General features: G+C 38.1%; 1 protein-coding gene across 1 annotated transcript in view; it reads left to right on the forward strand.

The window, feature by feature from the left end:
• Positions 1–5,907: 5,907 nt before the first annotated feature.
• FAM185A (family with sequence similarity 185, member A) overlaps positions 5,908–14,824 on the forward strand; it is a gene marked incomplete at both ends in the record, with an annotated part of 31,614 nt that continues 22,697 nt past the window's right edge. Inside the window, 2 exons of the mRNA XM_009701406.1 lie at positions 5,908–6,017; positions 11,351–11,443. Coding sequence (XP_009699708.1) covers positions 5,908–6,017; positions 11,351–11,443 — 203 coding nt within the window. The remainder of the gene's footprint in view (positions 6,018–11,350; positions 11,444–14,824) is intronic.

The following is a 14,824-nucleotide window of genomic DNA, read 5'->3' on the forward strand; positions in this document are numbered from 1 at the left end:
CTCAGTGGATCCCTCATCCGTGTGTCCACTTACGTGTGTAAACAGTTTCAGGGTGAGAGCTTCCTGGCAAACTCCATGCCTCTTGACAAAGAGTCCCACAAGGCACGTCATCCATTCAGTTTCTTGCTATTTTATCATTCGCGTATGTGGTATTCCAAGATCTTTCTGCAATTTGGCAGTGAGTTTGTAGCTAGTCTGAATAATTCAGTGTTGTTGAAACTTTCCAACCTTGATGTTTGTGCTCATTTCCAAATTCATGTAGTGTTGAAGGTGATGCGTAGTTTATAGCTAAAAGACAATATAGGACTAAGGATATTGTCAAAGACATCTGAAAATCCAAGTTTGTTCTTTTAGGCAGTTCAACTGTTACCTGTATATTCATTGACTCTTCCACTGAACTGTAGCAGGACTGTCTTCTCTAAGAGACTTTTGTAGTTTTGGCTCTTCCGTAAGAATTGTTAGTCAGTTACATTCTTACAGTTGTTTTTTTTTTTTCTACTTGGCAAGTGCAAAGATTACCTTGGCTTGTCTGTAGTACGTTCACAGAGTCCATCCCACGATTACAGACAATTGAACCAAAACTCAGCATCCCATTTCTTACCCTTCATTTCTGTGGTAGCAGATGTGTCTGGTTACTGTAGCTGTTAGTAATTTAATATTTCAGTTTCTCCAGGATCTCTGAGTGGCTATTATATGGTAGTCCAGACTTAGTTACTCTCGAGGGGTAGAATTCATTGTATTAAGTTCTGGAGAATCTCAGCCTTAATAGAGTTTCAATGTGAGGAACCTTCCTAAAGGTCTCAATAATGAATCCTGATTGACTGATTGATGGGGGGGGGGAATCATTTACCCTGTGTCCTGTCTTTGACATTCTTATTATATTCTGAATGTCAACCAACAGTGCAGACTATCTTACAGCCTTCCTTCTTGAAATAGGCCTTATTAGTTTGTAGGTTTCTAAGTTGTTCCACTTGGATTTGTGGTAACCTCATGCAATTCAGTTTCCCTGGACAGCCTGTGGATTATAGTCCCCTTCTACTAGTTGCTGTTTGTCACTCCATAATTAGCGTGATCTTAGTATTGTCTGTTCATGCTGTTATCCAGGCATATCCAGAGATATATTTCCTAAAACGTAAATATTTTTTTGTACTCGGTGAAGTAGAATTGCTCCTTGTCAGTAAGGCTCTACTTTTAGTGTCCTCTCAGCTCTGGTTTGATTTTTGGGTTCTCCAAGTAGTAGTTTGTGCTTGGATTGTTCCTTTTCGTTATTTAGGAAAGAATTATCCATTAAACATTGTTGCATAAGCAAAAGGTCTTATCCCTTATGAAAAACACATCTCAAACCAGAAAGAAACTGTTGTTGCTCTGCATGCACTTTAGCTTTTCTCTGGCCTTCCTTGAGTATGGGAGGAGGATGTTAACTCTGCTCTGTACAGACCATTTTATCTGAGCTCTCTGTCTGTCACTTAGCTGTAAAAAGGTGGGAAGTCGATGTGAATATCTTTACAGTATTCTGGCTTTCTTTGTTTTGGAAGTTAAGGAATTTCATAACAGCTTTTGCAATTTAGATTGGAGCTTATCCAGGAAGCTCTAAGTTAGCGAAAACTCCTTAGACTCTGGAGAGCATGTGCAGAAAATGCTGGATGATGAGCTTAAATACGCATTTTAAACCAAAGGTAACTTGTACTTGCCCTACCGGTCTGCTTACTAAAGGATCCTCTAATTCTTAGTGTCTACTTTTATGCTGCATGTAGTCTTTTAATATCATACACAATCTGATAATCCTCTCTGATATATTTAGCCTTCATAAATGATAGATATCAATGAATTTGTCTTTAATCTAGCTTATTTATTTATTTTTCCTTCAGGTCACGTGTATGTGTTAGCTGTTTATTCCAGGGACAGTGTAGGCACGTGGCTGTAGGTTCAGAGTCTCCTCAGCATGTAGAGAACCCTATGTCTTGGCATATCAAACCGCATGTACTAATTAAACCTGAAATCAGCTCTTTGATTTCTGGTTGCTGTACGTGGACTGAGTACTCAGAGATAGACCCAACTGAGGTCTTGCGTAACCAGAATTTGAGAACCACCTGTCTTGTCTTCCCATATGGTTCTTAGGTTTTGCTTTTGTAGATACATATTATATTAGATCATAGGATAATTCAGGTTGGATGGGACCTCAGAAGGTTTCTAGTTCAACCTTGAGCTCAAAGCAGAGTCAACTCCAAGGTCAGAGGAGGCTGCTCAGGGCTTTATCCAGCCTGGTTTTGAAAACCCCCAAGAATGAAAACTGCGCAGCCTCCTGTGGCAAACTGTTCTGATGCTTTTCCATGTTATATCCTAGTGAAGACAGCAGAGGTTTCTATGCCAAAGTCAAGTGGGAGAACCGTAAGTTTTGAAGTGGTGGCCAAGCTTCACTGAGTAGAATACCAAAACTCTGTCCCCTCTAGTAAATGATCAAGCACTCCTAGTCTAGGCCTACTTATAAGGCAGTATGTTTTTTTTAATTTTTTTTTTGTTTATTTTTTATAATCGGTTCTCTCCATGCGGGAACTTCCCTCTTTCACACCAGTATTATTTAAGCCCATGAGATCATTTGCCTTTTTGGCTAAATACTGTAGATTCTTCTAGACTTGACTAGGCAAACTGAATGGATGTATGGATCTTGAATGTTTCTGTGGATCACCAACATCATAATTTTATGGAATCCCGTAAACAATTTTTCTGCCTACTTATATGAGAGTTGAACTTAAGCTCCTGGGACTTCTTGGGTTTTGTTGGGGGTTTTTTTGTAAATGTTAATGGAAAGCAGATGTGAATGTTTTCAACAGTTTGTGTTTCTAAAGTCTTAACATATTAATGAGTTGGAAAAAAAGATCATCAATGTCTACTCCCAAGCATGGCAGACATACAGCCTCGGAGTAGCCCTCAATAAATAGTTTTTCCTGGTCTAAATTATTTTGCATGTACACTCACTCACTTGTAAGCTTCCTCTATGAGCAGAGAAGTTCATCATTGTGAAGTACCTCTAGTGGTCCAGGGCTGCAGAATCACTTTAAAATAAATATTTTACCAGTCTATTTCAAATATTATAGTTTAAGGTGCTATTTCTAGGGTACCCTTGCATACAGTCTGATACCACAGGTCTTTTTTTCCGTGTACCTTTACTTCCAGTACAGATCCTTAGCACCTCAAAGATCTTCATGCATTCTTCAAGGTTTGTGTGGCTGAAGTTGGCTTCAGCCCTTAGCTTGGCTAAGGAGGAATCAGACTAGCTATTTTTGGAGCTTTGGCCCTGAAGCAGATTGTATCCTGTTCCTCCTTGCTTGTTGAAATTTCGTTAGCAATGTTATCCAGCTCTTAGCTTGCCACTTTGTGGAGTCACTTATCCTTGCTGCAGAAAGCCTATTTGCAAGACAGAGGGATTCTGTTCATTGCCCACTAATTTTTGGTATATCAAGGCTAGGAAAGTGCTGTCACTCTGCAAAGGATCAAAGGCACAAAGCATGTTTCCAGGAATCGCTGGTGTTTCTTAACAGCATGCTCATGAATCCCCAGACTTCTGTGTCCTCTTTTGGCACCTATCTTAGGTATATCTGGGATTATACTACTATTCTACCTTTCAAATAATGTCCATAATATGTCCTGCAGGATCAGAAGTTTTTATTAACCTTATTTTTATAAAAGTCTTATTAAGTTGATATCATGGCTAAACTGACTGCTTTTAAGCCTTTTCCCTCCCTCCTTTTGATGGATGCAATAAGGGCAAGAGGCTATCATACTGACTGAATTAAAAGATTTGCACAAGCAAACTGGCTTTTTGACCTCTCTCTTCTCTGAAAGCAAAAAAGGCAAGTGTCTTGGACGTAGATGCTCCGAAGTACCATGCAGTTTTCCAATGGGTGAATTGAGCAGTTTTGAGCAAGAAAGCTTGTATTTAAAAAATAATTTTCTTCCTGCACAGCACAAATCTGGAAAGTTCAGAGACACGCTGTTTTGGGCTTAGATGCTTGGAGAGTGCCTCTATTTGTGTCTCTCTGGGAACTGTGTTTAAACAACTCAACTGCTCCCTGAGAAGTAAAACCTTATGGAAAAGTTTGTCTGCCTGTCTCAACGGCTTCAGAACCTGTAGGTCAGCATTGATCCAATTGAAATAGTTCAGATACCACTTAGATCTTTTTAGTCTGGTGAAAATGTCTAGGTTTTGCCAACATAAAACCTTGTGATGCTTGCCCTCAGGTCTCGGATGATAGTCACCAGTCCAGTTGGCAAGGTTTTGTGCTTTTACATGCCTCAAAGCCTCTCCTAGAGTTTACTTAAGTTTAAGAAATATGCGGTTTTATTAAAGTCTTGGTCACAGTATTTCTTTCCTGGAAGTCTTCCATGAAGAGACTGAGAAAATAGTATCTGCAAATAAAAGAGCTTTCTGGAAAACTTGCTTATCCAGTCCACCTCTTCTAGCCCCCTTTCTTAGGCAATTGTTGCCTGCAAAAACACAGTTTGCATACTTCACTAAATTTAACCTTTTAGCTTACTGTAGCAATAAGGTAGCAATCTTGCAGCAAAGGTGTAATGTGTTTTATCTTTGCCTCTTGGATTCTCCTGGTTTGTCAGGCGGCAAAACTTCCCTTTGTTGTGAATTGGGGGTCTCGGTCTCTCCTCTTCGTGGTCTGCAAGCTACTGTTGTCATGGTTCCAGCATCTGTCCTGAGCAGCAGCGTGATAGTATTGATCTGCTGTGTCATGGGTCTGACTTGCAGACTCTTATTGGGGCTGAGCTTGTTGTACATACTCTGATTCTTCTTCTCATGTTTCTGGTCACCTTAAGAGATAGTGGAGGTGAAAGAAGCACTTCCATATGTGCTTAAATGGAGGTTTCTTTCCCAGGTCATCTTTTCTTTAGAGAATGGTAGGGTCACTATCTCTCTCAACCTCTCAATTACATATCTTCCAGCAAACGCTTCTGACTCCTATTCAGATTTTCTTTTTCTTCTTTCTGCCTTTTATCCTTAGAGGAACAGACACTTTTTTCCTCTTGCTTTTACCTTTTGCCAGTGGTTATCGTGGTCATTAATATAAGTTATTAATACAGTCAGAATCTCCAGACTGCACATTCTCAAACTTATTCCCAGTTCCTTAAACTCAGGGACGAACTCAAGTGGCAGAAAAATGGTTTTGCTACTTCTGTGTGAGGCATTATGAGCCCATAAATTACTCAGTTGATAACAGTGTTATCTACAAGACCTAGTGACTTTTCTTTGTGGGAGCCTAGGAACAGTAATAAGGTGAGATGATTCAGACTAGAGGCAAACATGCTTCTTCATGCCAGGGGGTTAAGCCAGGCTTCCCAGAAGGCTAGGGGAGAATGACGCATGCACACTCTTCTATACCTGTTTTTTGTTATGCTACTTGCTAGTTCAAGAGCATAGGTCTGAGCAAGACCTATGTATTTGTGCTGTTGAATCTTGTTACTTTAAATGTGGCATCAAACAGCCTGCCACCTTTCACACCCCAAAACCCATGTCAGGGTACCCAAATGTCTCAACAGAATTGGTGACTAGGGTAGCTATGAAATGGAGGTGGAGTTTGGGAGGCGGTTTAAAAAAAAAAAAAAAAAGATAAAACTTTGCTAAAGGACCACACCCTGATTCCTTGCCAGAGGTTACTCAACGCTCTCTCTTGAAGCTGGATGGTTATACACAGTTTTACAGATTTTTAAATGTCCGCTGTTGATAGTGAGTAGTCATGCAGTTGAAAGTGTGTGGCCAAACTTTGCAAGAAGGTTCTTTAGTAACAAAGAAGCCCCTTTTTTTTTTCCTAGTATGTGTAGTTACTATATAAAGTGATCAAGTACTAAATAGATCTGACTTTTCTTACTCTGTTACTAATAAAACTCTTTTAATTCTAGATTTGGATATCAAAACATCAGGGACTGGCTGCGTGAAGATTCAGAAAATAGAATGCGATAACTGCAAAATAGAAACGGAGAAGGGGACTAGTGTCTTGCAGTCAATAAAGGTACAAAGAACCTTCCCCCACTCCATCAGTCTTTTAAAAGGGATTGTGTGGTGGAATATAGTATAAAAACTTAAATTCCAGGTCTGGAGATGAGAAGTACTCTGATATTTCTAAGTGTTACTATGTGTGTAGCACTTCACCTTTATTTATTGCACACAATTATGACACAGAGCCAATAATACTAAATAATGTGGATTCAGAAGTCCATGTACATTTGATGATAGCCAGAGCCAGCAGGAACAGTGACAGAAGTAAGCCTGATATCTACCCTCCCTGCCTCTCAAAAACAGACTGTGATTTCCTGTCTAGTAGGTTAATAGTTATGCTTACTCAGTCACAACTTTGCAGTATGCTGCTGCTTTTTTTTTTCTGTGGTTTATTTTTTCTAATTCTGATATATCAGTGCTATTGGCAAACTCTTTAGGTTAATTTTCAATCAGAAGTTACACATTACATGTCCAAAATACCCAACTGAAATATACCTGATAGATACTGTATATATCGTGATCATGACCTTGTTTTTTCAATGTTAGGACTTCAAGTTTGCTGACATAGGCTTTTGTAGAAATAATCACGGTACATCTGACTTACGTGCTGTCTGGAATCAATTTCGCTTGAATAATTGAGATTGTACCTGCAGAAATTGGTATAAATTTAAAAGAAAGGCTTTTCAAATAGGATAATTCCTAAGTTAAAGTATTTCTGAGATATGAAAAATCTTTCAATGTATTTTCTTCACCATGGTAAGAGATGATTTTATAGCACACATATGAGAGAACTGAATTTACGGGGAAATTTAATCTACAGTAGAGCTAGGTTTACTCCATATTCAGTGAACTACAAACAACGTGTATCTTACAGATTCTGTGTAATTGACCATGTTACTCTTAAAAAGGTAACTAAAATGTAACAAAGTTAACAGTACTCTGTGTGTTACTGCTGTCTAAAGCTTTGGTTAAAAATTACTCTGTTGTATAATAGCAAACAGCAGTACGGAAGAAACTACATAATATGAAAAAACAAGGTAGTTTTGGGCAGCAATAGTGACAGTAGTCACAGCATGCCATCACAATTGTCAAGAATTTTTTATGATGTCATGGAAAAAGAAGATTTTGAAGAAAAACAACTAACTAATTTTGTAAGCATCTTTTCTCATATACAATCTGAGATGTGAAAAGTATTTAATTTTAAAAATTAAAAGTCAGTTCTATTTTCCTTGAGACTTCAAGTAGCAATGAAACAATACTCCCTAATGAACTGAAAAGGCGGCTGCTAAGTCATCAGTTTGGGGCTTCTGAGACCAGCTCCTCCATAATCTTATTATAGTTTAGAGGAGCTTGGTGTTGCTTTTTTCCTGTCAACTTTGAGCCTTGCTTGATTCACAAAAATGTCAGGAAAACTACAAGTGTAAAAGATGATCCTTCCCCTGTGTGTGTGCCTCAATGTGTCCGCTATGTTGGTGGCCACAGGAAGCTGCTTTGCTCCCATAGCCTCAGATGAGAGGATTGACCTTGTCCCAGAAGGCATTTAAAATTGAAAGAATCAATAAAGAACTGCAGATTTCAACTGAAACTGTTGTTAAAACAAAGCTTTGGTAGATTATAAGGCTCTGGCTTTTTTTAAACCAAAATAGTTACCTGAAGTATTCTTTTGGGTTGTCAGTGGTGATTGGTTGTCTTTGTGCTGGTTACTGTGACAGCTTCAGGGTACAGTACTAGAGAAGGTATGTTACCACTCTTGGTTTTATTAACTCTGCAGTAGTGAGATGAAGGTTTTTGAATTAAAACTATGGACCATGTAGGTGTTTACAGGAGCAAACAATTGTCCAATTACAATATCTCTTAGCTGTACAGCCAGTTTTTAGTCTAATCTTGTTTACAAGAAGTACTGTAGTTCTAGTAAGGCAACTGTAACTCAATTTTTCTAATAGAGGTTCAGGAATTATACTCTGTATTAGCAGAGAAGCAGAATTATTAGTGAGAAGCAGCATTGTTAACCTTTTGGGTTTTTCAAAGCTACTGAAAATGTGATGGACTAGATTCTGTAGTGCAGCACAAGAGCTGATTCTCCTTTAGGGAATGTGCTTTACTGAGCAAACTGAAGTGATACTGCCGTCCCCTGGATGGATTAAAGAGCTGGGTAATGTTGCGGACAGGATGACACTGAAGCAAACCTCATTGACTAGCAAAGCAGGAGACCCTTTCTTTACAGCAGAGAGCAAAAGATTGTTGACCAATGACTTTAAATAAATAAAAAAAACTTTGGCCATGCAGGGGTTATTCAAGAGCACCAGCAAACAGCTCCACAACTGCTAATTCTCTTAACTTGACACAGACTGCAAGAAGTTGTATAACTTGTAATTCAAAAAAACTTGCTGATTTTTGGTATACTGTGTTGTGTCTTTACAGAAGACCTAGAAATTTGACATCTGCTTTCCTTAATCATGCATGCTAGTAATTGAACAGAAAAGATGAGTATTCTGTATGAGTTCTTCTAATGGATTTTGACTGGTCCTTTTGGTGTGGCAGGCATTACCCAGCCAGTGAGATTTGTTGAGGGTTGTTTTATTGAGTTTTGGTTTTTTTGTTGGTCGTTGTTTTGTAATTGGATAAAGCCCAGTTCAGCCTATCCCTTCCAAGTCTCTAGGTCAACTGATAGTAGCAGTGATTCTAAAATAGTTACGACTTCTAGGTCTTCTTCAGAGTATAAATTATTCCCAAATTCTTTATTGAGAAAGCATTAGTACTTCTTTTTTACTCCTGCTTATTACAGTGCTTCAGCTTAGCAGTGGCAGTGGGACCAAGGACACCCTTTAATTTTGTTTCTGTGTTCAATAATTACTTCTGACTCCTTGACTGTGCCAGTGGTAACAAGAATTTCCAGGTGTCTTGCGCATGATCAGTGGAAGACCTGCCATGCTTCCTTGCTACACATATGTCTGAGCCCGATTTGTGAAAGTCCCGTACCACTGTCCTTCCTTTCTTTGAACTGAAAAATTTTTCTGTTTTTCTTTTAACATCTGTCATGGCCTTGATAGCCTTTTACCTCTTCCTTACTCAAACCTTTCTCCTTTAATAGGAGAAGCCCTATGACAAATTAGTGCTTCTTACTTTCAGCTAGCTGAATATTCCCTCTTAACAAAAAAGCTACTTGACCATTATAACTTGCTTCCTCTTTCAGCAAATCCTGCTGTCTGTTAGGTGTATCCGCTGATAACTACCTCTGAAAGCCTATTTGTGTTTTTTATGTGAGTTTTTTTTTTTTTCTTTAAGAGGATAGGGATAGTCTAATAATTCTGGGGAAAAAGGTTGAAGGACTTGTGTCTTATCAAAGCTTTTTCTATCCCAAAAATAGAGTGGAAAAAAAAAAAAGGAAATAAGCGTGTAGGTCATGGTTTTATTTTACCAGTATGACCACCGACAGTTAAGTAAGTCATTGCTATACGTTAATTCTTCTGATCTTTTGAGTTCTTGTATTTTCCTCAGGTTACATGCTTGGAGGATGTGTTCTTTAACCATTATTCTGATAATGTGCCTGATGTAACTGCGTCAGAGGAACTGGGATGTCTGGCTGAATTATCCAATAATTAAGCTGAAGCATCTAATTTTATCCTGTTTACCGTATATGGACACAATCATCTGTTATATTTGTATAGAAGCTTAACTGAGCAGCCAAGTTTTTTTACAGCCTTTAGGAGATCTGAAGCGCTATTGTAGTCTCAAGTTAGAAGTGTTTCATTTTGCTGTGGGGAAGCCTCTTAATCTTTGTGTATGCAAGTCTTCATTTAAGAAACACTGCTCTAGAGTTCTTCCTGTATTATGAAACCCCATGAAATGTCTGGTTCTTGGTGTTTCATCAGAAATATGTTGGAGCAGTATAAGTCCATGTTTTCCATGTTGGAAACTTGATTTATTTTTTTAAAGTCCTTAATCTTGTTGCCATCTGATTAGACCTAGTTAATGCAATTTATTATGGCTTATCCAGGCAGGTGCTTAATAATCTGAATATCTTGAATATTTCTGATACACTTGACTGTCAAATATAATGGGTGGTGGTCTAAATTAAATACCATCTACAGGAATAATACCATTTTCAACAGAAATTAATATATCAGAAAATGGGGCTAGTGGTATGAGAAAACAGAGGATATGCGTAGGGGGAAAAAAGGCAACCTTATCCATTAAGTATAAAAAATGCTGAGTATCTTTTTTAATTCTATGTTATTCCAGCATTCACACTAGTGAGCTTAAGCAAAAGGGCTTTGCTGTTGAGATCCATAGGCTTCTTAAAGTCAGATTTGTTGAAAAAACAGCTTATGAATACAGTTAGATTATTTAAATCTGATTTTTAAATAGTTTTTTTCTTTTTCCCTTCTCTCTTTTTACAAATGGTTGGTTTTTAGTCTCAAGACCTGTTTGGATTTTTTGGTGTTTCTTGTTTGGTTGGTTTTATTATGTGTTTTTGTCTTTCTGAGATTAGTTTTGTAACTTGCGGTAGATCTTTTGAATATAATTTAGCTACATACCCTTTTTGTGCGTGTTTCTGGTTTTGGGGGTTTTTTGTCAGTTGTATGCAACAGCTGAAAGGTGTAAGTGCTACAGCATTTCTTACTTGAAACCTGATTTCTTTGTGAAAAACTTGACTGTAATGTAGCTGTATGCAACATGCTTAATTTGAATGCAAATGTAGTTGGAGCGAAACACTGTAGGATCTGATTCTACTTGGAGGCCTAAGGTTTGCACTGGGGTGCATCCATAGAAGCTTGTGGCTAGACGTACTACTCCAAGCATAAGTAGCTCTGTGATATGTTTCTGTGTATATATATGTATGTATATTAGTATCCTACGGTGTTCTGTAGCACTGTAGGTTTCAGGTCACTGGAAGACTCCAGTTTGCAAGTTCGTTTCTCACTGCCAGCTCCTGTTTCCAATTTGCTGCAGCACTGGGTACATGGATACCTTGGTTCTGGATGGAGTATAAATGAAATTCAGAGTTCCCTCTTTCTTCCCCTGCTGCTTATTTTAATATATATTGAGTGAATGTTTTTTCTAGTTAAAAAAAGACAAACCCAGAAACCCCACCTGTATTGAGAATAAAGGGTTCCTCAGCATCATTCTTTCCTTTGTGTTTCTGGTTACAAAGAAAGGTGACATGTTTTGAGTTTGACTCCCCTGGAAATAAACAGCACATTTGGCAATCACTTGGGAAGAAATCTTCACAGTAACGTGGAAGCTTGTGATCCAGGGTGGTTATTGGGGTACAGCTTGAAAAACAAGATAACTTGTTTTCTAATTATGATTATGCTAACCATATGATTTTTAAACTTTTTTCAGAGCCATAAAATTGATATACGAACAAATGGTGGCAAAGTAATTGGTCTTGGAACACTTCATGGAAATACAGATATTCATGCAACAGAGAAGGGTGTAAGTAAGAAGTAAAACTTTGTCTCCAATGGCTTGTTCAGCTTGTCCTTTGCAAAATGACTAAATTTTGAAGAATGTGCAGAGGAATATTTAATGACCCTCATTGATTGATTGTGATTTTACTGTTAAGTTACACTTTGTTTAATTATACTATCTTATCTTATGCTTCATTTGGATTAGTAAACAGGCTGATACAACTCATCAGCTTTAATTATATAGACCCTCACAACACTCTTCAACTTTTTACTTAGGTGATTTCTAGGCACCTGGATTCTGCAATAGGCCCGTGAGTTTATTTTAGTGGCTTGATATTTGTACATGCTGTACACTTCCAGCATTATATGGTTGTAAGAATGGAAGAGGAGAAGGTTTTGTATATTTCTTTGCAGCTGAGGAAATATAATCACATATAATCTTGTTATGAGATGCAGTGAGAAGAATCACGGATAGGAAAACAGTTTCATAGAGAAGTAGCTTGCTTTTTTCAGCAGATGGCAGTGTGAGACAAACCTAATATTACTCTAATCTGGTTTTGTTTCTTGACATAAGTAGTCAATTCTCCGTTATTTAAAATAATGTAGAGCTAGACTCTCTTACATAATATTACATTTCTCACACCCAGTCTCGTTTTTAGGCTCAACTTGAATGTTTAGCCATCGTAATGTGCATACAACTGGTGGCGTTAGGATTTGTTAGGTCTGAAGCATTGCTATATGAACATGCGGAAGTCTGGAAGTAGCTTGGATGCATGCAGTACTCTGCCAGAATGAATAGGTACCCTTAAAACCAGCAGCACTGAAGAGAATCAGAAAGAGTGCAGGTAGCCCTCCCTAGCCAAAGGTAGAAATGAGACCAAACTATTAAGTTCTAGGAGTCCAAAATGACTTCTGTGAAGTGCTATTTGGCACTGTAGTACACCTTGTAGATTGGGTTCTGAGATTGTATGTTCACTTACACAGAGCTGGCTGTGAGCTGTTCTTAATGTCCTGCTGTAAACTGGGCAACTTGCCATTGGATTTTCCAAAAACTATCAACATTGATTTACCTGCATTTCTTTGTGGTGGATGCTAACCTGCCTTTTATGTATAAAAAAGCCCAGAGGCTGCTGTAGCTGTACTATTGTTGGAGGTTGTTTAGCCTGGAGAAAAGGAGGCTGAGGGGAGACCTTACCACTCTACAACTACCTGAAAGGAGGTTGTAGCAAGGTGGGTGTTGGTCTCTTTTTCCAAGTAACAAGTGATAGGACAAGAGGAAATGGCCTTGAGTTGTGCCAGGGGAGATTTAGATTGGATATAAGGGAAAATTTCTTCACCAAAACAGTTGTCAAGCATTGGAACAGACTGCCCAGGGAAGTGGTAGAGTCACCATCCCTAGAGGTATTTAAAAGACGTATAGAGGTGGTGCTCAGGGTCATGGTTTAGTGGTGGACTCGATCTTAAAGGTCTTTTCCAACCTAAATGATTCTATGATTGATATTTCTTCATGAACATTATTTCATACAAAACCTCCTAGCATAAGGCAGATTGGGTAAGGTCTGACTGTGACATGCTCTGTTGATGCCACAGTTGGACTGATCAGTGCTTATGGACTGGCAGTTCCCTTGGGACTATTACTGGTTAGTGGAGCTGGGATCCATCCTAAGGCACTAGCAGCCACAGGGAGAAGAACAGGGCAGAGGTAGTTTACAGCTTGCTTGATGTGTCGTTGTCTTCTTGCAGAGGGCTTCTGTTGGAAGGATTTGAAAACTGGAATCCTTGCTTTCTACCAGTGAATAAGTTGGAGTGCAAGTTTGACTGCTGTGGATTCATACTATTCACAACATACTAACATGATGGTGGTCTTTAAATTAGAGTTGTGCTGCTTAGTCATTTGTCCCAAACTAGTTTGTTACACCAGCGCAGTGAATAGAGTTCATTTCAAATAGCATCTTGCTGGTGTTGATAGAATCATAGTGGATGGTAGAAAAACAATTAGATCTATACCTATGTGAAAATATTGTTCGTGAAGATGAGAAAGGTAATTATTTTGCTTTAAGTCTTCAAATGCTGTTTAAAAATCTGACTTTTTTCAGACACACTGTCCTTCTGAAACAATAAAACTTCACGCAGATTAAGTTGAAGTGCTTCTTTGTGATCATAAGTATTTATATAGTCTGTAATATTGCTAGAAGTCACTCTTACAGTTTTAAAGCTGTAGTAACTTGAGTGAAGTGAATCATTTTAACAGGAATTTACAGCTATGGAACAGTATTTTTGGCTTATGTTATTGAACTTCTCATTAACAAACTTTGCTGTATAGTTAGAAAGGACAGTGTGAGATATCTTTTCCTCAACTGGCCACTTCTGTTAATATATCAGTCAGCCTTATGTCTCCTGTGTGTGTTTGTATGAGATGTTTGTTCCATCAGTTGTAGTCATCATTATGTAATTATGGCTCTGTCAGCATTTCCAGCCCCCTCTTGGAGGCGGGGAAGGAAAGGATGTGGTAAAAGACACTAAGCATTTTAGAGACAGAGAATACTTTTAAGGGGGAAAATGGAGAAGACACTAGTAAAATATTTGAGCAATGATAGCACAAAAAGGAAGACCAAGAAGAATATGTGGGGAAAGTTGTATGTGTCGTATTTAAACATAGCAGGGTGTTAGTTTTCATTCTGAAAATGTGTTCAGGTGCAAAAACATTCTCAGTCTGGTTTATGAAGATAGACTGACACTTTTTGTTTAAATGGTAAGAAACTGATGGAACTTGAGCATGTGGTCAGTCTCAGTAACTGCAACTCCCAAGGTTCTACTCTCGAGGGAAGGAACTTTTCCAGAAAACCTGGTGGTTCAATGGACAGAAATAATCAAATTTGGCTGACTGGGGAGTCATTAGCGAATCTGTACCACAGGAACTTTTCTGCAACACTGATTTAACACAGCCAAACATCTATGTTCTGCCAAAAATTGATAAAAGTTAAAGAATTTGGGATTGAAAACATATTTAGTCTCAGTAAATGCTCAGACTTTTTTCATTTTTCCTGGAAAATTTTTCATGCTTTCCATATCTAGAATACTTTTTTAGTCTTATACTTGAGTAGTCGGTCTCCACCCTCCCCCTTCCCCCCAAATTTGAGTTATTCTGAAACAAATGTTCATTGTATTGGTAGTTTCTGGTTTGGGTTTTCTTTTATAGTAACTAGCTGACTCGGTATTTCTTTTTATCATTTTCTATTGCTGTGCATTTTTAAGAAAGATAGTTGAGACTGGTAAATAAGATAAGTTGCTATGTGAGCTTGTTTATAATAAAGCAGTTCATAATATTTAAATAATATAAATATCTAAATAGAGTCAAAACTTGCATACCATAGTAACAGATGTAGCTTTTTGGTCTTTCCTTTTC

This window comes from Cariama cristata, unplaced genomic scaffold (genome assembly GCF_000690535.1).
Source record: "Cariama cristata isolate BGI_N322 unplaced genomic scaffold, ASM69053v1 scaffold35425, whole genome shotgun sequence".
NCBI lineage: Eukaryota > Metazoa > Chordata > Aves > Cariamiformes > Cariamidae > Cariama > Cariama cristata.